This window comes from Rattus norvegicus, chromosome 20 (assembly GCF_036323735.1).
Source record: "Rattus norvegicus strain BN/NHsdMcwi chromosome 20, GRCr8, whole genome shotgun sequence".
NCBI classification, from domain to species: domain Eukaryota; kingdom Metazoa; phylum Chordata; class Mammalia; order Rodentia; family Muridae; genus Rattus; species Rattus norvegicus.
This window is the reverse complement of record NC_086038.1, coordinates 5,178,847-5,203,297: the sequence shown is the minus strand read 5'-3', so window position 1 is coordinate 5,203,297 and position 24,451 is coordinate 5,178,847. Positions and strand designations below refer to the sequence as shown.

At 58.0% G+C, this 24,451-nt stretch overlaps 1 protein-coding gene and 2 long non-coding RNA genes across 6 annotated transcripts in view; 2 read left to right on the top strand and 1 right to left on the bottom strand.

Moving 5' to 3' along the window:
- Positions 1-24,451, bottom strand: part of Itpr3 (inositol 1,4,5-trisphosphate receptor, type 3) — a 65,637-nt gene that overhangs the window by 892 nt on the left and 40,294 nt on the right. For both annotated transcript variants that reach the window (XM_063278985.1, NM_013138.2), the window contains 39 exons: positions 24,015-24,266; positions 23,781-23,925; positions 23,160-23,301; positions 22,587-22,786; positions 20,015-20,144; positions 19,616-19,673; positions 18,208-18,373; positions 17,240-17,404; positions 17,088-17,162; positions 16,515-16,640; positions 15,224-15,346; positions 14,592-14,792; positions 13,578-13,829; positions 13,302-13,427; positions 13,092-13,217; positions 10,778-10,898; positions 10,295-10,485; positions 9,991-10,139; positions 9,765-9,873; positions 9,591-9,681; positions 9,261-9,430; positions 7,382-7,556; positions 7,109-7,290; positions 6,766-6,966; positions 6,531-6,641; positions 6,081-6,176; positions 5,885-5,986; positions 5,713-5,799; positions 5,207-5,317; positions 4,932-5,124; positions 4,718-4,843; positions 4,219-4,391; positions 3,641-3,805; positions 3,085-3,277; positions 2,548-2,652; positions 2,332-2,459; positions 1,765-1,930; positions 1,168-1,328; positions 142-303 (listed from right to left, as the gene is read on the bottom strand). In XM_063278985.1, coding sequence (XP_063135055.1) covers positions 142-303; positions 1,168-1,328; positions 1,765-1,930; positions 2,332-2,459; positions 2,548-2,652; positions 3,085-3,277; positions 3,641-3,805; positions 4,219-4,391; positions 4,718-4,843; positions 4,932-5,124; positions 5,207-5,317; positions 5,713-5,799; positions 5,885-5,986; positions 6,081-6,176; positions 6,531-6,641; positions 6,766-6,966; positions 7,109-7,290; positions 7,382-7,556; positions 9,261-9,430; positions 9,591-9,681; positions 9,765-9,873; positions 9,991-10,139; positions 10,295-10,485; positions 10,778-10,898; positions 13,092-13,217; positions 13,302-13,427; positions 13,578-13,829; positions 14,592-14,792; positions 15,224-15,346; positions 16,515-16,640; positions 17,088-17,162; positions 17,240-17,404; positions 18,208-18,373; positions 19,616-19,673; positions 20,015-20,144; positions 22,587-22,786; positions 23,160-23,301; positions 23,781-23,925; positions 24,015-24,266 — 5,755 coding nt within the window. The remainder of the gene's footprint in view (positions 1-141; positions 304-1,167; positions 1,329-1,764; positions 1,931-2,331; positions 2,460-2,547; positions 2,653-3,084; positions 3,278-3,640; positions 3,806-4,218; positions 4,392-4,717; positions 4,844-4,931; positions 5,125-5,206; positions 5,318-5,712; positions 5,800-5,884; positions 5,987-6,080; positions 6,177-6,530; positions 6,642-6,765; positions 6,967-7,108; positions 7,291-7,381; positions 7,557-9,260; positions 9,431-9,590; positions 9,682-9,764; positions 9,874-9,990; positions 10,140-10,294; positions 10,486-10,777; positions 10,899-13,091; positions 13,218-13,301; positions 13,428-13,577; positions 13,830-14,591; positions 14,793-15,223; positions 15,347-16,514; positions 16,641-17,087; positions 17,163-17,239; positions 17,405-18,207; positions 18,374-19,615; positions 19,674-20,014; positions 20,145-22,586; positions 22,787-23,159; positions 23,302-23,780; positions 23,926-24,014; positions 24,267-24,451) is intronic.
- LOC120098963 (uncharacterized) lies at positions 301-6,536 on the top strand. The gene is made up of 3 exons (XR_010060978.1): positions 301-591; positions 1,136-5,962; positions 6,063-6,536. It is a non-coding gene; the product is annotated as an uncharacterized LOC120098963 (long non-coding RNA).
- Positions 10,381-13,350, top strand: LOC134483859 (uncharacterized). 3 transcript variants are annotated; one of them, XR_010060976.1, is made up of 3 exons: positions 10,381-10,518; positions 10,625-12,702; positions 13,216-13,350. It is a non-coding gene; the product is annotated as an uncharacterized LOC134483859 (long non-coding RNA). The 3 variants fall into 3 exon arrangements; XR_010060977.1 differs by lacking the exon at positions 13,216-13,350 and having other exon boundaries at positions 10,625-12,106; positions 12,213-12,874; XR_010060974.1 differs by lacking the exon at positions 13,216-13,350 and having other exon boundaries at positions 10,625-12,874.

The following is a 24,451-nucleotide window of genomic DNA, read 5'->3' as shown; positions in this document are numbered from 1 at the left end:
GTGCTGTGGTCAGGAGACCACGAGCCGCCCTAGAAAGGACCGTTGGCAAGCAAGTCTCAACCTGAAACAGGGTCCCCATGACTTCGATGGCTCCTACCCCACATGGCACCAACGCCAGGGACACCCAGCCTGGGAGCACACCTGTTCCTTGAGCTCATTGAGCTGGGCGGTGAGGTGCGAGACCAGCTTCATGGTGGAGCCAAGCTTCTCCTGCAGGATGCGGATCTCGTTCTGCTCGCCCTCGCCCTCGCCGCTCACCAAGGACATGGCGCGCATCCGTGGGAACCAGTCCAGGTTCTTGTTCTGAAACAGTGTCAGGGTGAGGAATGATGAGGGGTGAGGAATGATGAGGGGTGAGGAAGGATGAGGTGTGGTTCGGGGAGAGCCACGCCCTTTATCAGACGGCCATCAGGAATGTGTGTGTCATAGGAAAATCTGAACTGCCCTCAGTGAGGTGGCCCTATCCTCCAGCGAGCCATCTGCACACGCCCTGCCACAGCCACGGAACAGGAAGGCCAAGACCCAGACACGCTCCCTCCTCTCCACTGCTGCGGGCGAACATCAGAGTCACACAGACGGCAGCCCTGGAGGGTGAGCATCTGACTCGTGCCAGAGGAGGGAAGCCATGTCTCCCGGGATACAGGAGAGGGGCGTGAGCCAAGCAGTTTTCTGGTACCCTGCCACAGCTATGAATTCTGAGGCGGCACTGCAGCCATGACTGGAAATTAGAAGGATTTCGTCTAATTCCTCTAAGCCTGGTATTTTTAAGCTTTTCCAGGCTTCCTCTCTGACTGGGATGAAGCTGACTTTAGGAAGCTGTTCTCCTTTGCTGTGCCCTCTAAAAGAGGCTCTGTGGGGAATCTACATCCCTCAGCGGGGTCTCCTCACTCCACTGCCCCCCCCCACCTGCTGCTGGGCCTTGGGGTGGGGGTCCTTGGTACACCAGGCTTCTCCAGGACTGACAGATTCACTGCAAGTTTGCTCTCTCCTCAGAGGAGAAGCATGGACCCATGGGTAGTGACTAGCCGGGCTCTGCACAGCGGAGGGCTGGCCCCAGCTGCTCCCTCCTCACTCCTTGGCTGGCCCCGCAGTCAACCCTCAGGCCAAGGCCGGCAGACGTTGTGTCTCCTCCCAGGTGTGAAAGGCTGCTCAGGCGTACACTCTCACCTTGATCATCTGAGCCACGTAGCTCTCGGGGCCCGTGTAGTCTGTCTTGTTCTTGACACGGACCAGCACAATGAAGTACAGGTAGTTCCACATGTTGTGCTCCAGTTTGATGTGCTCTTCAAAGGACACTGTCTTGTTGTCAAACTTGTCCCTCTCCAGACCTGGGGGCAGAAGGAGGGCCACCATGGGGACTGCTTCTAATAGCTCCCCTGGGCGATTTGGGTCGATATTCAAGCTCCCACTGCTTAGTGGTACCTGGCTACAGCCCTCCTGCAGAGCACTAGGGACTCTGGGAACATCAGGATTGCCTGAGCCCAGTGGTGACAGGACTAGCTGGGTCAATGGCATGTCCTGAAGGCGGGCCACTGGTGAGGACATGACTAGGTTCAGAAGGAGCAAAATGGGCCAAAACCAGAAGTCTGAGGCCACAGTGGCCTCAGGTTCCTCTCCTGGAGGCCACAGTGGCACGAAGCAGTGACTGCCCAGGTCCTGCTGATCCCAGCATAGGTCAGGTCAGCAAGGGTAAGACTGGGTGCTACGGCTTAGAAGCCTCAGGCCGCGCAGTCGGAAACAGCCAAGTGAGGAAGTGGGCCTCACCACAGATGAAGCACGTGGTCTTGAGGATTTCCTCTTTCTTCTGCTTCTCGCTGCGCAGGTCGGCGAAGGTGTCGATGATCACCCCAAAGATGAGGTTCAGGACAATAATGATGACAATGAAGAAGAACAGGAGGTCGTACACCACCCTGGCTGGGAAGAGCGACTCCTGCAGAGCAAGGGGACACACAAGGGCAGAGTCACCGCGAGCCCCAACCGAGAGCGAACATGGGAACCCACAGACAACCGTGACCCCCGCTGTCATTGCCATGAGCTAACACTGGGAAACGGCTGACCAGGAGGAAGCCCTTACAAGTCCTACAAAACAGGGCAGCCTGCAGCCCTGTGTCCAAGTCCTGAGGCTCCACCCTGCCCTCCCCACTGGGCTGAGGAAGCCACTGACTGCTGATGGCTCACACCTTCCCAAGCCTCAGAGCCAAGACTGGTTGCTGTGGTGACCCTTGTAGCATCTACAGTGTGCTGGGGGGCAGGAAGCTGACAGCTCTGGACAGTGCCCCAGAAACCGGCTGGATACGGGGGCATCCATCCAATGGGTGGGATGGTGCTTACGTCTTTGGAGGGCTTGCGGAGGATGTCGCCCACGCCGCCACCGTTCCTCAGTCCGTGGTTCATGACGGTGACAATACACATAAGCAGAGTATCACAGGCCCGCTCTGTGCTGTCCAGCTCCTCGTCCTCTGTGGGCGGTCAGTACGTTGGGACCTGGCGCTGCCCATCTTGCCCCGCCCACCCCACCCCACCCTGCAGATGCTAGAGTCATCTTACCTTCTAGGATCTCAGGCACCGAGACCTCAGAGACACAGTCCATCTTGTCCCCACTACATGTGCCCATAAATGTGGCAGCTCCGTGTGGCATCCCCAGGGTGCTGGCTGGAGATGACAGCAACAAGGTCACAAGGAGGTCCAAATGTCTGTCTGTCTGACCATAGCGTCTCGCTAGTCTGTCCTGAGAGGCCTCTCCTGGCCCTGCTGTCTCACACAGAGACCACCACACAGTAGGAGGGTCTCTGAGACCCTGGGCCCGGCCCCCAGGCAGCCCCTGCAGACAGCCAGCTCTGTATGAATGACAGATCTACATGGGTTCCGCTCAAGCCAGAGGCTATCAAGGCTCTGCCGACCTTTCTGACTGCAGTGAGCTAACATTCATGTGTGGAGATGCAGGTTGGTATAGGCTAGACCTCCCAAAATCCAACAGGAGGAAGGCAGGGAGCCTGGAGGAACAAGCATGCCCTGTCTGGTGCTGCCACCTGTGCATGTGGATTGTCACCCCACACGCCCACCCCAGACAGAAGTCCCCGAGACCTCTGGAGTGGTTCCCAGGCAGCCGGTCCACCTCCAGGATGAAGTCATCCTTGAGGAAGAGGAAGCCCACGATGGAGAAGAGGTAGACAAGGATGAGGGCCAGCAGGGCAGTTAGCAGGATGGAGCGGCCATTGCGGGTCACGCTCTTGATGACATTAAACAGCGTCTCCTCTCGGTAGATGAGGTCAAAGAGCTGCAAGGACGGCACCTCCGTGAGCCAGGCCCCAATGGCTACCACAGGCTCTGCCAACGGGGCCAGTGCTCAGGCTGCAATGGGGCAAACGGGGAGGCTTCTAGGAGAATCTGGTTCTGAGACTGGGGGTAGGGGGTGGGGGGCATCCCAGGAGGGCGGACATCAGCCACTCCCAGCAAAGTGTTTGTCATACTAGCTCCTGTCATCCTGTGCTTCAAGGACATGGCAGTAACAAACCCGCTCGCAGTTACACACGAGTGTTCGGGTTGCCTGGTCTGGCTGATCCCTCCTCTGTACCGGAGAGCTGGAGGCTCTCGGGAGACTAGGGCTGGAAGGCCCCGTCACAGCGCACCGTAGGCTCACCAGGATACTGTAGAAGAGCTCATGAGCAAAGAGGCCCAGGACACTCGTCAGGATGTAGCCCACGTGATACAGGAACTCCATGTCCATGACCATTGCTTTATAGCCACGGATGAAGGTGCCGCGGTTGCCCACGAAGCTCACCACAAACACGATCTTGTTGGTCAGCTAGGTATAAAGGGCGGGTGTGGAGGTCAGCACTCCAACTTCCATCCTGACCCTCCAGCCTGCCAGTCCACCCCAGGGACACGAGTGGTACTGCTGTCACTCATCCTGAGAGGCAGAGCACCCGTGGAACTGCCTGGGCTCCTGGGACTCAGAGAAGCTCCAGGAGTCTCAGGTGAAGCAGGCTGGGGCAGAAAAGCCCCCCGCCTTACGGCCCCTGACTAGGGAAAAGACTTCTTCCCCATCTCTCAGGGCAGCACCCTGCCCTTGAGGCAGCCCCTGTCTGAGTCCTGGCTGCCTCAGTTGTGGGAGGAGCACAGAACACCAGGCTCACCCTCTGACTACCAGGAGCTGGGACCAAGAGTGGGAGGGATCAGGAGGTGAGCGCCATGGCCACAGGGCCCCGCGGCACTCACATTGAGAGCACCCAGGATGTTGAGCGTGGGCCCAATGCCCAGGTAGTAGATGGAGCGAAGGACCAGTGCCACAATGAGGGGACGGACGCTGTAGTGCTTGGTGAACAGCGCGGCAATGGAGAAGCAGATGAGGATCCAGAAGAGGAGCGAGATGAGTGGGGAGCCCAGCACGCCTGGGGGCAGTGGGGAGCCATGAGTGAGGAGACCAGCACGCCTGGGGACAGGCGTGAACAGGAGACTCAAACCCGAATGGGCCCAGTGTGAGTTCCAGAGCCTCCCCCACCCCATCTCCCTTTCCCAGGGTCCTTAAGGACCTGATCATACCTGCTGTACCCTGTCATGCCTACACCACACACACACACACACACACACACACACACACACACACACACACACACACACACACAGAGGCTATCTCCCATGAGGCCAGAAAGTGTGTCTGTCGCTTGACCCCCACAGGGCAGTGTAGGGGTGTGTCAGGGAGGGTGGACAGTCTCACCCGTGGACGCGCCTTCCACGTAGGGGTAGAAGAAGGCAATGATGATGTTGATGAACACTGCCAGGTTGAAGGAGATGCTACCCCACAGCGTCATGCGGCGGGAGAACCAGTAGATGAGCGGCATGCCTAAGGACACAGCGTGGCGTGTGGGTCCCCACAACCCCTCTGCCCGGGGGAGCCCCAGGAAGGGGAGGAGGCACCCGCTGGTCCTCACTGCGAAGCCGGCGCTGCCACTCCATCTCGTTGTGCAGGAAGGAGGACTGGTCGAAGAAGTCGCTCACTTTGCTGCCCTGCTCGTCCTGCTCCGTGGTGGTGAAGAGCCGGTGCTTGGTCTCCTCTGTCAGGAACTGGCAGATGGCAGGTACCGGGAACACGATCTGCTCCATGCTTCGGTCTTGCCGCACAATCTGATTGGCCCAGCAACACTTGGTCACATCGGGGCAGAGGCCCTCACCACCTCCCAGGCACACCGAGTGCCTTCCACCTCACCTCAATCTGCGAGGTGTGGTTCTCATAGTAGGCCAGCGGGTCTTCCTCCTCCTCTTGGGCAGGGGCTGAGGACTTGAGCATCTGAGAGAGCTGCTTGTTGTTGAGGCTGAGCTGGGGGTGGGGCCACAGGGGGTCAGTCCCACGGGGGGCGGGGCCACCTGGTCAGCCTTGCCCCCAGCCAGAGCCAGCCTAAGCCCACCCTTCCCAGTCCTGCCCAGGGGCCTGCTAGAATATTCCAGACCTGCCCCAGAACCAAGGAGGTCTTGCTTTCATTTCTCTTGTCAGGGTTACACCACCGTACCCCCGTCCTGCTGCAAACCCACCCCAGACCCTAGCTTGTCTCTCAGGTCCCTGCTCACTGGGTTCCAGGCTGGCCTCACAGGATAGCAGCTTTCTGTCACCAGTCTGCTCCTTGCTCATTTGATTCCCACAGAGCCCCAGGCCTGCCCTCGGGCCACAGTTCTTCTTCCCCCACTCCCCGCCCAACTCCACCCCCAAACTCTCACCATGGAAGAGATGCCCTCGGCCTCCTCCTCCTGGATGCGCTTCACCGGCTTCAGCAGGTGCTGTAGCTGCTTGTTGTGCCTGGAAAGCTGCAGAAGACAGGACAGGAGAACGATGGGCACTGCCTCGGGGGGCGTGGCCACAGAGGGGCAGGGCCTCGGGCAGATTCGGTACCTGCAGTGCCAGGATGTAGATGTTGTGGCCCACTTCACGTGGGCTCACTTCGGAATTTTCCCGCTCCTCCTCCTGCAGGTAGGCCTTCTTGATCACGTCCACCTAGGGGGCGGTGGGGAGAGCATTTGCTGTTACACCCTGACCGCCATCTCCACACTCTGTCTCCTCCCGCTGCCAGTCCGTCCATCCTCCTCACCAGCTCCTGAGGCCGAAGGCTGATGAGGATGCGTTCTGCATTCTCGCTGTCATGTCGACTCTCCATCAGAGCCAGGAGCAGCTTGGAGGCATTGTCCTGGGTGGAGGGGGTGCCGGAAGCAAGCCAGGTCTGAGGGCTCCCACTGTGACCAGTGTGTTACGCCCCCTACAGGTCAGCCTCACCCATCCTGAGTAAACACGCTCAAGCTCCAGCCCCCGCACCCCACTCGCCAACACACAGAGGAAGTGGGGGGGGGGGAGAGCATGATGTCTTCACGCCCCTACTCCTGTGTAGCCAGTGCAACCTGCGCACCTCACCAAATGCACGCACAGAAGGAGCATCATCGCATACAGCACAACATGGCGCCCCACACGCCAAATACCCTTGTCACTCACACGTGAGCACACACCTCACAGGCACAGCCCGCACGCCCACCGCCCGGGACCCCACCTTGAGCTGCAGCACCAGGTCCATGCGGTACTTGCAGAGCGGGCTGATGTCATTGAGGATCAGCGCCGTGATGATGTCAATGCCGTTGGACTCGTGAGTCACGATGCAGGTCTGACGGGAGGCGGTGGGAGATGCGAGCGCCAGACCTGTCAGTCATGGTGGCCCCGCAGCCCCACCCCCACCCCCACCCACTCAGCCCCTTCACAAAGCCCACGGCCACGCTGAGGCAGCCCACCTGGTTCTCATGGCACGGGCCCTGGCAGTACTCTGTGAGGGTCTCCAAGGTCTGGATGACCAGGCCCACATTGTCCTCGTTGATGTAGAGCCCCAGCAGCCCCAGGCCCCCTGTGGTGCTGCCACACATGATGTCCAGGAACTGCAGGGTCTCACACACGAGGTTGTAGTTGGTCTTGTTGTTCTGACAGCGCAGGAAGTTCTGCGGAGCACAGGCGGGGTGGGTGTGGCACACACAGCACGGTCACACCCGCGAGGCGGAAGACACCAGTCCCAGCAAGCCGTGCCCAGTAGCAGTCCGGGATGCAGAGGGGCGGACAGGCAGGAACGGGCAAGGCACTCACCTGCAGGTCCCGGTTATGGTTCTCACACAGCAGCTGCAGGAAGCGCAGGATGGGCCGCATGATGAGCACCGAGGTCCCCATCTCGTTGTTCTGCGCACGCTCGCTCACGTCGTGCCCCCGGTGCAAGCCAGGGCCCAGCGAATATCGGGAGGAGCTGGGCATGGAGAAGGAGGACACGCGACCTGTGGGGCGGGCCTTGATAAGACTGGGGCTATGGGAAGCCTCTCCCCACCCATGATAGACCCCACACCCCATGTCTGCCCGGAGCTCCACCTTTGGTGGTAGGGTCTGCTGGCTCACGGTCCTCACGAGGCTGGCTGCCCAGGTCACTCATGTTGACGGCAACTGTGGACTTGGTCTCCTGCTGGGCACGCTTCATGCGGTCATGCAGCACTTTGAAGAAGCGCTCTGACTTCTTGTCACTTGTCATCAGGTTGTAGAAAGACTTCTGGAGAAGGGCAAGGGGGGCAGAGAGCGGTGTCAGCCCTGAGTCTGGCCCCAGGGCGTGGTAAGCAGGCATCAAACTGGCCCTACAGAGGAAGTCTAGGAGACACGCTTGCTCTGAGACAGGCTAAGGATGGGCTTCAGGGCCCAGCAGTTGATGGGGAAGGCCAGCCTGTCAGGACTACAATGTTGGGGGGCCATGCTGCATCTGCCCAGGCCCTGCTGGCCACCAGCTCCAGGAGCTGCTCCACACTGCAGCCAAAGGGATCCCCCTAGGAAACTTAAATCCTGTCTCCCCACTGCAGGAATGCTTCAGTGGCTCCACCTCCCTCAGCACCAGGAAGCCACCTGAGAGCCCGCTGCGCTGCTAAGACCAAGGCCCTCCCACCCCGGCCCCTTCATGGCTGCCCTGCACACTACACTCTTCCCACAGCTCCAGCATCACCCTAGTCTACATCCCTGTCACCTAGGCTTGCCCGTTGCATGTTTGCCACTCCATCCCTGCAGGGATGAAGCCTAGGGCATTGGGAAGGCCAGGGGAGCCTCACCACGCCCACCAGTTAAATGGGGCTTCTTTCTCTCCTTAGTTATTTTTGTTTTGCTGTTGTTTTTGTTTGTTTTGAGACAGTCTTTGTAGCTCTGGCTGCCCTGTAACTCACTATGTAAAGCCAGGCTGGCCTCCAACTCACAGAGATCCACCAGCCTCTGGCTCCTATACCACCCCTCGTCTCTCTTTTTACTAAGACAAGGCTGAGGGACAGTGCCCAGGCCGGCCTTGAAACTGCTCTGTAGTCCAGGTAAGCCTTGAACCTGGGAGCCCCCTGCCTGACTCAGCACCCTGAGTGACAGAGCCAGCAAGGCCAAGCCATGAGGCCGGCCTGTTGCTCCTCTTTTAACTTATGTGCCCTGCATTCCTCATCTCCTGTCTTGGATCCCGATTTCCAAAGTGTGCCGACACTGCCCACGAAACACAGGTATCAAGAGATCACAGGGGGTTGGGGATTTAGCTCAGTGGTAGAGCGCTTGCCTAGGAAGCGCAAGGCCCTGGGTTCGGTCCCCAGCTCCGAAAAAAAAGAACCAAAAAAAAAAAAAAAAAAAGAGAGAGAGATCACAGATCATGTCTCCTTTTTCAGAGCTGGATGCTTGCTGCTTACATCAGCGACATGGTTGGGTGTCAAGTGCTGGTTGGGAAACGTGAATGGAGGGGGGTGAGTGAGTGAGTGAATGAGTGAATGAATGAAAGTGGAAACAGAATGAGTGAATGAGTAAATAAATGAACAATGAATGAGTGAATGAGTAAATAGAATTAATGAGTGAATGAATGAACAATGAACAAGTGAATGAATGAATAGAATTAATGAGTGAACGAATGAGTGGGTAGATGAATGAAAGAGAAAACAGAATGAGTGGGTGAATGAGTGAATAAATGAATGAGTGAACAGAATGAATGAGTGAATGAATGAATGAATGCGGGCTAGAAAAGTTGGGGCTTTGGAATAACGGAGGAGAGAAAGCAAGGAAGATCACACTCTAAAATGACAGACTAGTAGACCTAGGGGAGCAGGACCGAGGCTGCAGGGCAGGCACAGGGCCACGGACACAGGCATAGGTACAGAATGTGCAATCACCGTGGGCCGCCCCCGGCGCCACAGCTCCTCCCGAGCAGGCAGCTCCCTCAGAGCTGGAGCTTCTGCCCTGATCCCCACACCTGGATCTCAGTGTTGCCCCCGTCCAGCAGGCGGATGGCCAGGCCGATGCTCTCCTGGAAGATCTTCTCGTTCTTGGTGCTGGTGATGAGATCACACACCAACTTGGTGGCCCCCTCCTTGTCCAGCCGGCACTGGGTGGCTGCGATGGCGGACCAGTCCTGATCCACGCCTTGGGGAGAAGCTCTTGTGAGAGACAGTGGTTTGAAGCAAGAGCCGGCCATTCGGGGCGGGGTGAGGCGGGGTGGGGCGAGGCGGGGCGAGGCGGGGTGGGGCATGGAGGGCAGGGCGGGGCGGGGCGGGGTAGGGCAGGGCGCGGCCCTGGCACTGACCAGAGCCTGTGGGGTCAGTGAGCTCGCCCCGGGGACCGGACTTCCGGTTCTGGAGGTAATTCTGCAGCAGCATCTTCCTTAGCTGGTTGCCCTGGAAAGGTGAGATGCGGCTTTTGGTGGCCAAGGTCCTGCCTCCTGAGCCCTTGCCCAGTCCGGTGATGCCATGACACTCACCCGGTCCCCATACTTGCTCTTCTTCTGCAGCATCTGCTGCAGCGTCCGCAGCACCTTCACGCACAGCTTCTCCTCCGACTCCATGAGACCCTTGGTGTGACGGATGAGCCTGTGGCAGAAGCACACAGACTTAGGGGGCCGCCTGCCTTGATGCAGCCTCGGCCCCTCCCATCTCTGGCCCTGGGTGCCCTGCCCGGACCCAGGTCACCACAGCTTCCCAGCTCACTTGGACAGGAAGCCGCCACTCTCGCAGCGCTGGTAGGCCTCACTGCCCTCTAGAAAGAGCAGCTCGGGCCAGTGCAGCATGTCCACCAGCACCGAGAGCTCGGCCTGCACCAGAGGCTTCAGCCGCTCTTCTAGGGCCGTGATGATGTCCTGGAAGGGAGGGGGGCAAGGTCACCACCTGGCCCAAGGTGACCAGGGTGTGACCACATCCCACCCGCTATGAGGGGCAGCAACTCTCCCCCGACCCCCAACCCAGCCACCGCCTTGGAGTGGGCCTTTCCCGGAGGCAGGGCGGCCATGCCTACCTGTAACTTCTCAATGATGTTCTTGTAGTCCCACTGGTTGGCGGTGGGGATGACCCGAGGGAAGGTCCTCGTGGCCGTCTTGTAGTTGGCAGCGCTGCGTTGGGCCGCGGCTGAGCAGCTGCCCCCACTGCTGAGCAGAGCGCTCATGTGGGCATCCAGATCCATCGGCAGCAAGATGGCTCTACTCTTGGCTGCAAGAGAGGGCAGCGCTGGAGGGCAGGCAGGTACGGAGTGGGGAAGAGGCAGGCAGACCAATGGGGACGGGGTTGAGCGCTGCCCGAGCCCCTGTTGGGCACACAGGGAACCCAGCACCCCCTCCTGCCTGATCAGGTGCAGTCAGCAAAAGGAAATGTAACTACTTGCTAGGCAGACACCAGGAAGGACAGACAACCCCGAGAGACACTCGGACTCCGGATAAGGCAGTAGTTACGGGACTGGTGCTCCCTGCTGGTGGCGCTGGGTGAGTCCAGCAGGGTTACTCACCCACCATGGCGAGGGTGCGGACACAGGCCTCCACCGAGCCCTTGTGCTGCTGCTGCAGCCAAGGACACTCGAGCAGCCGGGTGGTGGACTGCAGCAGCTGAACCACAATTGTCTGATGCGTCTGCAGGAGACACAGAACCCCAGAGGGAGCTCGGCCGCCCCAGCCGGCAACACCGGCCCAGGACCCTCTACCACAGTTCCCCTTTGGTCCGGATAGAAAGTCACTAATTTTAGCCATGAACAACCTCCTCTGACTGTACGCAGCCCTAGCCTGGGCTCACAGCCATGCCTTCCTTCAGAGTGATATGAGGGAGGGTTGCACTGGCTCAGAGGCTAAGAGCGCTTGCTGCTCCTTTGAGGGTCCAATGCAGGTCCTAGCACCCATGTGTGACTCATGCATACTTTTAACTCCAGCTGCAGGAGACCCAAGACCCTCCCCCTTGCCTCCTCAGGCACCCACACACCCGTCGTCCCTGCTCTCAGGAAGCAGAGGCAAGCAGACCTCGGGGAGTTCCAGGCCCATGGCCAGCCAGAGCTACATAGTGAGACCCAGGCCCAAAGGTCAAAATCATAAAGTACAATTTAAAACCAAACAACAAATGAGAGGAGGGCCGGAGAGATGGCTCAGCGGTTAGAGCACCGACTGCCCTTCCAGAGGTCCTGAGTTCAAATCCCAGCAACCACATGGGGGCTCACAACCATCTGTAATGGGATCCGATGCCCTCTTCTGGTGTGTCTGAAGACAGCTGAGTGTACTTACGTACAAAAAAAATAATTTTTTTTTTTTTAAAAAGACAGGAAAGGCAGACTCCAGGCCAGTCAGACAGCCTAACATGTGTGTGTCTCACAAGCCGGACAACCTTGATTCGAACGCAAGGAACAGTAGACAAAGGACCTGACTCTACAACATTGCGTCCTGACCCCCACCTGCTCACCCCCTAGCTGTCGCACACACACATACAATAATGAAATTCAAAGGTTTATTTTAAATTCTACTTCATTCTACCCTACAGCCAGTCCGAGGCCGGGGCAATTAAAAAAAAAATTTTTTTTTGAGACAGGCCGGCCTTAAACTCAGAGAGATCCACCTGCCTCTGCCTCTTCAGGGCTGGGACTACTATGCCCAGGCACAGATAAAAATTTTCAGAGTCTCCTTGTCTCAAATGTCTATCAAAACAATTCATCCTTCCAGGATCTAACCTTGTTTGTTTTCCCCTTTGTTTTTTTTTTTAAGATGGGGGCCTCACTCTCTCACTCTGGTTTTGCAGGCCAGGCTAGCCTCGACCTCACAGAGATCCCCGTCTCTGCCTCCAGAGTGCTGGGATCAAGGTATATGCTACCATGCCCGATGTGCCTAACCTATGTACTCTTCTCAGCCCCAGCATCCATGGGAGCACTTCCGCTGGTTTCTTCTCCATTTTCTGTATAACTACAGGTCTCTTGGGTCTCTAGTTAAGGCTGAAAAATCTCAAGGCCTGGCTGGCAGTGACGTGGGCCATGCCTCTGTGGTGATACCACTGAGTCACAGGGCTGCCTGCCCGCCCAACACCTGAGAGCTGTGCAAGGCTCTGCAAAGTGTGTGGTCATACCGGTCATCATGGCTCTGCTGTCCGGGACAGCAGCCACACCCACCCTCATCACCCCAGGGCCTGCACACCCGGCTAGAGGACCGAGAGATTCCTTCGTTGATCTTGTCAATCCTATGGGACCTAAGTCATTGTTGGGTGTGTTTATGAGGATGTTTCCAGAAAGACAGAAGACCCATCTTAAACATTCGCTGTACCTGCCCATGGGCTGGAGCCCCAGCGTGGATAAAAAGGAGGGAGTGGACCAAGTACCAGCATGCATTGCTGGGTGACTGACTGGATGAAGTGTGACCAGCCATGGGTGCTCCTGATGCCAGGATAGACTGTACTCCTCAAACAGTGAGCCCCGCCCCAGATCCTTAACTTGTTTCTTGTCGGTTACTTTGACTCTTGCTCTAAGGACTTCTGTTGCCACAAGATGACAGCCAGCATCCACTCTGTCACTACTGTATGTGGATTCTTTTTTTTTTTTTTTTTTTTTTTTTGGTTCATTTTTTCGGAGCTGGGGGCCTTGCGCTTCCTAGGCAAGCGCTCTACCACTGAGCTAAATCCCCAACCCTTGTCGGTTACTTTGTATCATTCCCACTATAGTTCTGATCCACGTCTGGGGCCGTTTGTTACACAGTAAATGACTAACACCCTGCTGCATTTTCCTGTGCTGCAGTAAGCAGTTCGCCCTGTGAGCCAGCCGGCTAAAGTGGCCATGCTTGACCAAATGGGTTGCTCACCTGTAGGGATGTGCTGTTCTCTGAAAATGGGGAACTGAAGAAGGCGCTGATGGTGTCCAGCACCACGGTGAGCACGTACTTCTCAAGGGTGGGGTCTGACAGGCGCTTCTCCCGCTTGTTACAGACCTACGGAGGAGGAGAATCCTATGGGGAGATCTGCAGGTCCTCCCTCCGCCCCAAACAAAGCCCACCCTGGCCCCCAGGACAGACCAGAGCCATGTCCAGGGTGAAGTTCTCGAAGAGCGTCCAGATGTGGTTGCTGGTATAGATCTCCTTCATCTCCACCTCCGTGTCTACATAGCAGTGGTTCACGAAGTTCACATACGCCATTTTAACCTGGGCAGCGGGCACATAAGAGGTTCATCAACAGGGCCTGCCGGCCTTCCCCCTCTTAACCTGCCCATCATCTTCCCCACTGTCCCGTGCCTCTGCCAGTCCCCTCCACGTGACTAACGCCACAGCCTTCTCCCAGCCCGAGCCGCACACCTCCGTGATGCAGTCCTCGTGGGTCACCACCGACACCACGTCCTCTAGAGGCAGCAGGGAAGTGCACTTGATCTCTGTGTAGACATTTTTGCCTTCTGCACAGGCAGCCAGCAAGTCCACCAGGGAGATGTGGTACATGAGGGGGCTGTGGTCCTCCACGCCATCTCGGGCTGCCTTCATCATGTCCAGCAGATGGGCCAGAGAGGCCTTGTCATTGTAGAACACCACCACGTCGTCGCCTGCGTTGGTCAGCTGTGAGGGGAGGCAGGCAAGATCAGAACCTTCGTCCAGCAGCCCCAGGCAACACCTCGGTCCTAAGTTTGGGGTTTGTTTGGGGCTTCTGAAACAGGGCTGCATATAGCCCAGGCTAGCCTCAAAATTACTATGTAGCTGAGGATAACCTTGAACTCTTTGTTTAATTATTGTTTTCTGTCTTATGTGTATGGGTGTTTTGCTTGCATGCAGGTCTGTTCACCACATGTATGCAGTACCCACAGAGGTCAGAAGAGGGCATCAGAAGAGATCCCTTGAACCTAGAGCTATAGCTAGTCATGAACCGGTCACAGATGTGAGCCTTCATGCCTGACTTCCTGCCTGAGTTTTGGGGTTCCCTGGCTGATTTGAGAGACCTTGACGCTGGATCCAGAAAGCGTCCAGAGTGTGCACTGACCCTGAGGCGCATCCCACCTCCCTCCTCTCCCTCATAGCCAGCCAATGACACGGGTCAGGAGTGACATTGCCAAAGTGACAGCTACAGCTGAACTGTCTCGCTGACATCACTGCCTCTGCCCCTGCCCTCCCCCAACCCTCTGAGATGCTCCCAGGACCAGAACTCCCAGACTGTGACCAAGGCTCACCCGTTCTCAGAGTTTTGCGTGACTAGACATTTGTGCCTTCCCACTGCGTACCAGGCCCAGGCGCCCAGGTTCTCCTGGCCCTGGTTCTATGAGCCCAGCATTCCAAGTCCTCCCTGGGCCCCACCACCCAGATCCCTGCGGCCCAGGCAGCTCTCACCTCGGTCATGATCATGTCCTGACACTTCTTCACGTACTTGCCCTCGGCCTTGATGACAGTATGCAGGAAGTCCAGGTACTGCACGTGGCGCCCGTGTGTGGCCAGCAGGTGCACGAAGTGTTGCAGCACCGGCTCGCTGATCTCAGAGCACAGCTGATAGTTGTTGAGGAAAATGTGCTGCATGGTCTCAGCCTCCAGGAGCTGTGGTGGGCGAGGGAGGGGCATGAGAGAGAGAGGGGAGGCCCATCAGAGAGAGGGGAGGGGGCAGAGAGAGGGGAGGGGGCAAAGAGAGGGGAGGACATCAGAGAGAAGGGAGGCCCATCATCAGAGAGAGGGGAGGGCATGAGAGAGGGGAGGCCCACCAGAGAGGGGGGGGCATGAGAGAGAGGGGAGGGCATGAAAGAGAGAGGGGAGGGCATCAGAGAGGGGAGGCCCACCAGAGAAAGGGTAGGGCATGAGAGAGAGGGGAGGGCATCAGGGAGAGGGGAGGGCATCAGAGAGAAGGTAGGCCCACCAGAGAAAGGGTAGGGCATGAGAGAGAGGGGAGGGCATCAGGGAGAGGGGAGGGCATCAGAGAGAAGGTAGGCCCACCAGAGAGGCAGCCACCAGGGACCCGGCCCAGCGTGCCTCACCCCGGGCGTGAGGAAGAGCTGCAAGTGCTTGTGCAGAAGGGCCTGGTTGCCAGGGTTCCCGGCACAGAACTTCTGTAGGAACTGGTGTGTGTAGCGCAGGATCTCCATCATCTTGTTGTCGTTCTGTGTGCAAATAGAGGCTGCTGGGCCACCAGGGAGGGGCAGGCTCTGCCCCTTCCCCCCTCTGATGCCTTCCCCTCTCTGATGTGTCACATGGGCGCGCACACACACAGGTGCACACACACAAATTAACTTTGAAAATTATCCAAGTGGCTTCAAGCAGCTAAGAGTACGTGCTGCCCCTGCAAAGGACCCAGTGTCCACCCGTAACACTCTGCCCAGGAGGCTCACGAACATCTACAAATTCTATCTCCAGACGTCTGACACCCTCTTCTGAACTCTGTGCGTGTGCAGACAGGCACAAATATTCAATAAAGAAAAAGAGGTCAGTGGAGGGGAGGGGCTTAGGGTCAAAGGTCGAGAGAGACTTAATTGGAGTGAGGGAATCTAGGGGACAAAGGACTTGGTGTCATGGATCCATTGGAATAAGGAACTCAGGGTCAGAGGTCAGAATCTAGACTTTTCCCCAATGTTTCCACCCTGCACTACAGTTCCTCGAGTCGTGGTGACTTCATCCTTCATCGCCACTTCTTAGGAAGTGCAATTTAGCCAGCTGTGAATCTTTTTTTTTTTTAAAGATTTATTTATTCATTTATTATATATAAGTACACTGTAGCTGTCTTCAGACACACCAGAAGAGGGCATCGGATCTCCTTACAGATGGTTGTGAGCCACCATGTGGTTGCTGGGAATTGAACTCAGGACCTCTGGAAGAGCAGTCGGGTGCTCTTAACCGCTGAGCCATCTCTCCAGCCCCCAACCCAGCTGTGAATCTTAATGTAAACATCTGTGTTTTCTGATGACCTCGAGAACCATGAAAGGGTCACTTGACTCCAGAGAGGTCATGACCCACAGGTCCAGGCAGAGCTGACAGGCAAGATCAGTCAGAAAGGAAGAGAGGAGACTGGGGTCCTAGTTAAGGAGGCTGAGGCTGGGTCAAATTCAACTCAAGGGTTGTGTGGCTCAGGCAAAGAATGCTTGCTTTTCGTGAGCAGGGCTCTGGGTTTGATGCCCAGTGCCACCAAGAGAGGGGAGATCAAAGATCAGGGTGCAATTGAGGTAGACTTGAAAGAGCAGGTGGGTGCAGATGACCTAAATCTGCACCGGGGCAGCGGAGGTTGGCCTTGAGGGCTGTGGTACCCAGCATAAACTGGGTTGGACGCCAGGTCACCTTGTCATAAGGGATCTGCAGCAGGTCCAGCATGACCTTGTGGGCGTCCATGTTCTTCAGCAGTCTCTGTTGCTTCTTTCGCATCTGCTCCCCGACCCCACACATCTTGTTCAGCCTCTCCAGGATCTGCAGGGGAGAGGGGATGGATGGCAGCTTATGCCTCCTCCTCCTCCTCAGGGTCCTCTGGGCAGCTCTCTCCTGGCTGGCTGCAGCCACACCCATATCCCACTGGGACAGGAGAGGGGAAAGGGCTCTTTCTGGCTGCAGCTGCTGAATCAGGCCATCCTGGCCAACCAGCGGAGGTGGAAAATCCCACCCCTCCCATAAAGTGTGAAACAACATGGCCGTAAAGTGGAATCTCATTAAACTCCAGCTTTAAAATAACTCTATCAGGGCCTCAGTGGGACTGTTTGGAATGTGCCAGAAAACTGGGAGATGCCTGGCTGCGGAACCCGGAGGGAGGAGCTGGAGAGGCCAGGCCAGTGGGAGCCCCAACTGAGTCAGGTCGAGGCCAACTGCAGGACATGTCTTCCCCCCTCCCCCCCACTCCCTCACCCCAGCCCAGCCACTTACGCCTTTGACAATCTGGTAGTTCTCACTGCTCTTCTCCCCGTGTGGCTGCAGAAATCCCTCCTCATCCGAGGGCCGCTGAGGACGCAGAAGACAGAGTCACCCAGGCACCCTCAATTTGGGGCACCCCGTTTGGCTCCCAGACGCTGCCTCACCTCCTTCTTATCCTTGCTGGCGCCCGCCTCCCCCTCCTCGCCCTTGACGCTGCCTTTCTTGTCCACCCACAGCTCCGACTTCTCCACCATCGTCCGCAGTCGATCCAGTTCCGACTTGATCACTTTGTAGTTCTCCACATCCTGGGCTGAGATGAGCAGCTGCACCTGCGAACGGAGGGCGTACCGGGGTCACGGGGGCACCCACTCCCCAGATCTGTAACCATTCGGGGATCAGAACTCCCACACAAGTATCACTCAGTATTCACAGCTCCTTCCTCTGGGAAGCCCTCTCTGACTCCAGCCCTGAGCTAACATGTCACCCGGCCACAGTCTCAGACTCACGGCACACTCTGTGGCCTGACCGGTCCACCCAGGCAGCAGATGCATGGGAGGGGCACTGGACCCTGAGTGAAGGAGGGACCTGAGCTCTAAGGAGTAGGGCCTCCTCACTCTCACCCTCTCTTCCCTCCCCTCTCCCTCTCCCTCCCTCCCTCTCTCTCTCTCTCTCTCACAGTCTGGGCCTCCTCTCGGCAGGGAATTCGATGCAGGCTGGTGTCAGGACCAGCACACTGTCAGTGCTTGCTCACGGGAAGCGGTCAAGGGGATGTGACAGCCACAGGGAAGACACTGGGTAACTCAGTGAGGGACCCGTGAGCCAGACCCAGTACACAGTGAGGGACCCGTGAGCCAGACCCAGTACACAGAAGGGTGAGGAAAGGTGGGAATAGCTGACCACTCCCGAGCCTTGTCCACAGGATAGGAAACAAGTCAGGCCAGGAGGTGCCAAAGGCGGCTGAGCCTAGATTCCCCCCCACTCCTCACCCCCCCAACTCCCCACCTCGGTGAACAAGGTGCACTGAGGACCAACAAACATCCCTGTTGTCAATCTGCGAGCAACTAGATCCCTGTGTGCCCCAGAGCTCCAGGCAGGCCCCGTGCTCATGGCTGGGCTGGTGACCCCCCTTCACCTGCTTGAAGGTGTGCATGGCCTCCTGGCGCTGGCTGAAATGTTTGAAGAGCAGCTGCAGGGCGCCGGAGACCAGAGGTGGGTAGTCGTGCATGGTGAGGTGCAGCAGCACTCGCAGGAACATGCGACCCCCTTCGTCATCCACCTCTAGCATGCTGCTGGTCTTCCTGCCGGCATGGGTGGGCACGGGCCAGTGAGTGAGGGCATGTACCCCCACCACCCTCGTGGCAGAACCATACCCGGTCACTGCCGGCTCAAGCGTGTGCAAAGAACCACCGCCCCGGGCTCTCCAGGGATCCTCCTGGGGATAACCCTCAGTGGAGCCCCTGATGCAGGACCCCTTCATGTGGGGACCCCAGCACTGAGGGATGAGAAGACGCTTGTTCCTGCAGCGAGGGAATACCACGGAGCCTGGGGGTTGTCACCAGACTTCGCATTCGCGCCAGCTCAGCTTGTTAGTGAAAATTGTGAGACACCATTTACGCTAGCTGGAGTCGGGGGTGCTAATTACGCCCACCCCGCAGCTGCCGATGTCTAACGCGCTAATCAAGAGCCCCATTTGTAGCTGTTACTTCCGATTTATTTTCTTCAGGGGTTTGGTAATCATTTCAGTGCACTGCTTCCCTTGTAAGTTTGTGGGCTTTTGTCTTATGGGATCTATTCTGATACTTCTCTGTTCTGGTTTGTTTCTGAGACAATATCTCACGTAGCCCAGGTCAGCCTCAAACTTTCTATGTAGTGACAGGCACCCTTGAACTCTGACCTTTCTGCCCCCGCCTGCTGAGGACTGGAGTGACAGGTGTCAAAGCCACATCTGACTTCTGAGGTTCTGGGGATCGAACCCGGGACTCATGAATGCTAGATAAGCAGTCTTCCACCAACTGACCTATATCCCTACTGACCTACATCCCCCACCGATCTACATCCCCAGCCCCTCCCCTAGGTCATGAATTCACAATGGATTTCTGAAAAGAGACCCAATGGGTATGCTAGACACCCAGGAAGGCTGGGCACTCAGTAGCAGAGGCTGAGAAGACTCTTCCACTCTGGCACAGAGGGCTGGTGGGGGAGGGGTACCATGCTACAGCTCCCCCATCTCTCCTGCTGTGAGACAGGGGAACAGCCGTTGCCCTGACCTCTGCTGAGCATAGAGGCACAGCAGCCCTGTATGAAGGTGTGGGAATTACCAGAAGAACTAGCTCCCTGGATTACTCTATACCACGAGGGACAGGCAAACCAGGGAGCGTCAGTGCATGTGGTGGGTGAGGGTCTTCTGGGGGACACAGTGGAGGGAATGGTCAAGCCTTCAGCATCAGGAAACCCAGGTTGCCCAAAGAGGGGGTTATAAGCCTTATGTTGGCAACCCACCTCCAACCCCGATCAGGAGCCCCCCTCAACCCCAGCCTCACCCTACTCCAAACATGGCCTCTGCCTGCTCCCCGATGCGGTCCAGATTCATGTTGGCAGCTGTGGGAAGCAGAAGTGACAGAGAGAGGTGGGGCAGCCAGAAACTCACACAGAGGATGCCCAAGCCAGCCCCAGATGCCCTTGCAGCTCCTCCACCTGGCCTCGCCTTTGTGAGGGCACAGAGCTTTCAGGGTGAGAGCGGCAGAGCAGGAAGCTCAGTAGCTCAGAAAGCCAGGCCCTGGCTGGCTCCTGGTGGGATGTGAGAGCTTCCTCAAGTCCTGGCTTCCCCCGCTCCGCATGGCGGTGACCAGGGAGATGATGGACATGTACTTCAGGCATGGAAAGGAAAGATTGGGGCAGCGGAGCGGCGACAGTAGTAGATGCCAGGGAAAAAGACTCACTAGAGGAATCGAAGGCGGGGGCTGTGCCGTCTGCCCCGCTGTCCTGCATGGGAAAGACCTCCACAAACTCCTTCTTGAAGACCGACAGCAGGTAGGAGATGCGGTAGTCTAGGCGCACGTTGAGGATGAACTGGGCAAACAGAGGGGACGCTGTGAAGGCTGATTTCCATCAGGAGCCCTACTGCTGCTCCAAGATGGAGGAAGGAACCCCCAAACGGGCTTTAGCACCCTTGGGGTGCTCCAAGGCATCGAAATGGAACAGTCAGCCCCCTCTGTCCCCCCAGCTCCTGGCCCAGTGATGGTGGCTGGTGCCTCCTTCTCAACAGAAGGCAGTGAGCCCCACATCTGTGGCTGTCCCCCCAACACAGCCATGCTAGACAATAGGAAGTACACAGACTTCCCAGGTTGGCAAGCCAAGCTGTCCCTCTAGCTACCCTGCCAACAGTTCTCTCCAAAAGAGAAACCTGAGGTACGGTGACAGGGTATACGGACGCCTATAACTCTAACGTCTATCTTTATGGGACAGAAGCCCCACCTCTGACTTCCCTGTGGTCACTCTGTCACCCTCATGCCCTCTAGTTATAAGGGGCCACATTCCTGTTCAGGATTCCCGCTCCCCCATTAATCCAGGAAGCAGGATGTCTATGTAGGGCATCCCCCAAGAATGTTAGTGCTGCTGGTCCAAGAACCATGAAGGCTGGGCTAGCTAACCTGGCAACACCCTGTGACCTTGTGACACCTGCTCCATGCCTCCCACCCCCACCTGTCCAGCACCTGCAATGTCTCCAGGATCTCCAGCTGTGACCCTGAGATCCCCCACATCAGACCTCCCAGCCACCTGCCCAGAATCTGCAGGATCTCCAGGATCTTCAGCTGTGACCCTGGGACCCCTACCCTGGGACCTCCCACCCACCTGCCCAGCACCTACAAGATCTCAAGCTGTGACCCTGTGACCCCAGCCTCAGACCCTCCCACCCACCTGCCTAGCACCTGCAGGATCTCCAGCTGTGACCCTGTGACCCCAGCCTCAGACCCTCCCACCCACCTGCCTAGCACCTGCAGGATCTCCAGCTGTGACCCTGAGACCCCAGCCTCAGACCCTCCCACCCACCTGCCTAGCACCTGCAGGATCTCCAGCTGTGACCCTGAGGCCCCAGACCCAGGACCTCCCATCCAGCTGCCCAGCACCTGCAGGATCTCCAGGATCTTCAGCTGTGATCCTCAGACCCCCAACCCTGGACCTCCCACTCACCTGCCCAGCATCTGCAATATCTTGAACGGTGACCCTGTGATCCCAGCCTCAGACCCTCCCACCCACCTGCCCAGCACCTGCAGGATTTCCAGCTGTGACCCTGAGAGCCCCACCCTAGGACCTCCCACCCACCTGCCCAACATCTGCAGGATCTCGAGCTGTGACCCTGTAACCCCAGACCTAGGACCTCCCACCCACCTGCCCAGCACCTGCAGGATCTCCAGCTGTGACTCTGTGACCTCCCACACCAGACCTCCCAGCCACCTGCCCAGAACCTGCAGGATCTCCAGGATCTTCAGCTGTGACCTTGTGACCTCGACCCCAGAATCTCCCACCCACCTGCCCAGCATCTGCAGGATCTCCAGCTGTGACCCTGTGACCCCGGCCCCAGGACCTCCCACCCACCTGCCCAGCACCTGCAGGATCTCCAGTATCTCCAGCTGTGAACCTGTGACCTCAGACCCAGGACATACCACCCACCTGCCCAGCACCTGCAGGATCTCCAGTATCTCCAGCTGTGAACCTGTGACCCCAGACCCAGGACCTACCACCCACCTGCCCAGCACCTGCAGGACCTCGAACTGTGACCCTGTGACCCCGGCCCCGAGCCCCACCCTCCTGCCCAGCAACTACAGGACCTCAAACTGTGACTCTGTGACCCCGGCCCCAGGACCTCCCACCCACCTGCCCAGCACCTGCAGGATCTCCAGTATCTCCAGCTGTGAACCTGTGACCTCAGACCCAGGACATACCACCCACCTGCCCAGCACCTGCAGGATCTCCAGTATCTCCAGCTGTGAACCTGTGACCCCAGACCCAGGACCTACCACCCACCTGCCCAGCACCTGCAGGACCTCGAACTGTGACCCTGTGACCCCGGCCCCGAGCCCCACCCTCCTGCCCAGCAACTACAGGACCTCAAACTGTGACTCTGTGACCCCGGCCCTGGGACCTCCCATCCACCTGCCCAGCACCTGCAGGATCTCCAGTATCTCCAGCTGTGAACCTGTGACCCCAGACCCAGGACCTACCACCCACCTGCCTAGCACCTGCAGGACCTCGAACTGTGACCCTGTGACCCCGGCCCCGAGCCCCACCCTCCTGCCCAGCAACTACAGGACCTCAAACTGTGACTCTGTGACCCCGGCCCTGGAACCTCCCATCCACCTGTCCAGCACCTGCAGCGTCTCCAAGATCTTCAGTTGTGACCCTGTGACTCCCCAATACCAGGCCCTTCCACCCACCTGCCCAGCACCCCCAGGATCTCCAGCTGTGAACCTGTGACCCCCACCCCATACCTCCCACCCACCTGCCCAGCACCTGCAGGATCTCCAGGATCTTCAGCTTGGTCTCCATCACCACGGTGTGTTCATTGTCCTCAAATTTGCTTCTGTCCAGCTGCTCGGGGACACCCACTCCAGTAGGCAGGCTGGAGGCACCAAATACAGACTGCTTGCGGCTTAGCACCATGGTGGACATCATGTGTCCCACCCCCTGGATGGACCTCCGCACGTTCTTGCCTGTGGGTCACAGGAGTGGGTCATCAGGTGGTGCGCGGCAGGGGTTCCCAATCTCCAACCCCGTGAGGCAACCGCTAAGAAGGGACAGGGCTAACCCAGGCAGGTCTGCAGGGGGAGATGAACTTGATGCCAACTGGGGAAGGCAAAGCAAGCAGGGAGTGTGGGGAGATGAGCAAATCCTCTGGGAAGCAGCCAGACCCCAGCACAATTTACATAACCACCTCTTCCGGGGTGGAGCCTGTCAGCCCCTGTCCTTTCCTCAAGGCCGAGCCAGACCCCTGAGCTACCAGGATGGAGGGGGACTGAGACAGGGCCGGGAAACAGGTAGCACTGGGGGTACCAGGAAGGGCCTGAGGAGAGGGCCAAGCCTCACCGCCAGGCTCCTCATAGGCCTGCAGCACAGCGGCTGGTGCCTGAATGCAGTCGATGATGCCCAGCAACGTGCGTGTGAGTCGCAGCAGCTCGCTGAAGCTGTAGAACCCGAAGTAGATGAGGTTGTGTGCCAGGCTGACCACCTGTGGGGGTGGGGGGAGGGAGGTGAGCGGGGCTGAGCCACGCGGCGGTGTGGGGCGTGGTCATGAGGGTGAGCGGCAGGGACAGGACCAACGCATGGAGTTGAGGCTATGGGGAGTTAGACCCACATGCTTGGTGGGAGGGGTCCTGGTTTTTAAGGTCGTGACTGTTCAGGGCCAGACTGTGGCTCTGTTGGGCTCCAAATGGGACAGAGAAAACCAGGGTGATGAAGGCAGGACTCCGGTGGATGGGTTCAGTGGATTCAGAGCACAGAACCCGGCGGGGGTGGGATGTGGGGGAAGCGGTCCATTGTGGGGGGGGTCGGGGGACCTCAGATATCTGAAGGATAGCTGGGCTGAAGGTATCAGAAAAAGGGAATGATGGGTCCTACCATCCATCCCTGATCACCAAGGTCCGGCGGGGAGGTGGGGAGGGGACGACCACAGCCCCACTCCCTCCAGCCCGAGGACCCACCACCCACCTCAAAGGTCAGTATGTTCTTCTCATCGTTGGCAAAGGGCACGGCCTCGCCGACCACGTTGTTAAGGTAATCCTCCACGAACTCCATGGTGCTGGCAAACTTGTTTTTCTTGTCATCTCGGGAGGCGTTGAGATTGGAATCATAGCTAAGGATGGAAGCAGGAGGCTTGAGGGTCCCCGCGCCCCTCCCCGCCCCACCGTGCCCTGAGTAGCCAGCCTCCCTCCAGACTCTCACTCTTTGATGGTGATGGCCGTGGGGATCTCTGTCCAGAGGCGGGCAAACTTGACAGGGGTCACCAGCTCCTGGGGGTCACGGTCCACGTGCACATGTAGCATCAGGTGGCAGAATGAGGCGCGGAGGTCAAAGGGCAGCATCTCGTCCGCCATGCATAGGAAAAGCAGCTCCACACCCAGTTGCTTGGAGATCTCGTCGATGGCCAGGTACTGGCGGTCTAGGCACATGCGGGCAAACAGCTTCAACTGGTACCTGTGGGTAGCACTGGGTTAGAGGACGGCAGCAGGGGCAGCGGCAGCAGGTAACCAGGGTGGCCTGGAGAGGACTCCACCAGGGGGCAGGGGACTAGTGATTCACAGAGAGGACACGGCCCCTCCTGGTAAAGGAGGGCAGGTATTTTCTGGCTCAGCTGGGACAGGTCCTTACAGGAACCGGGG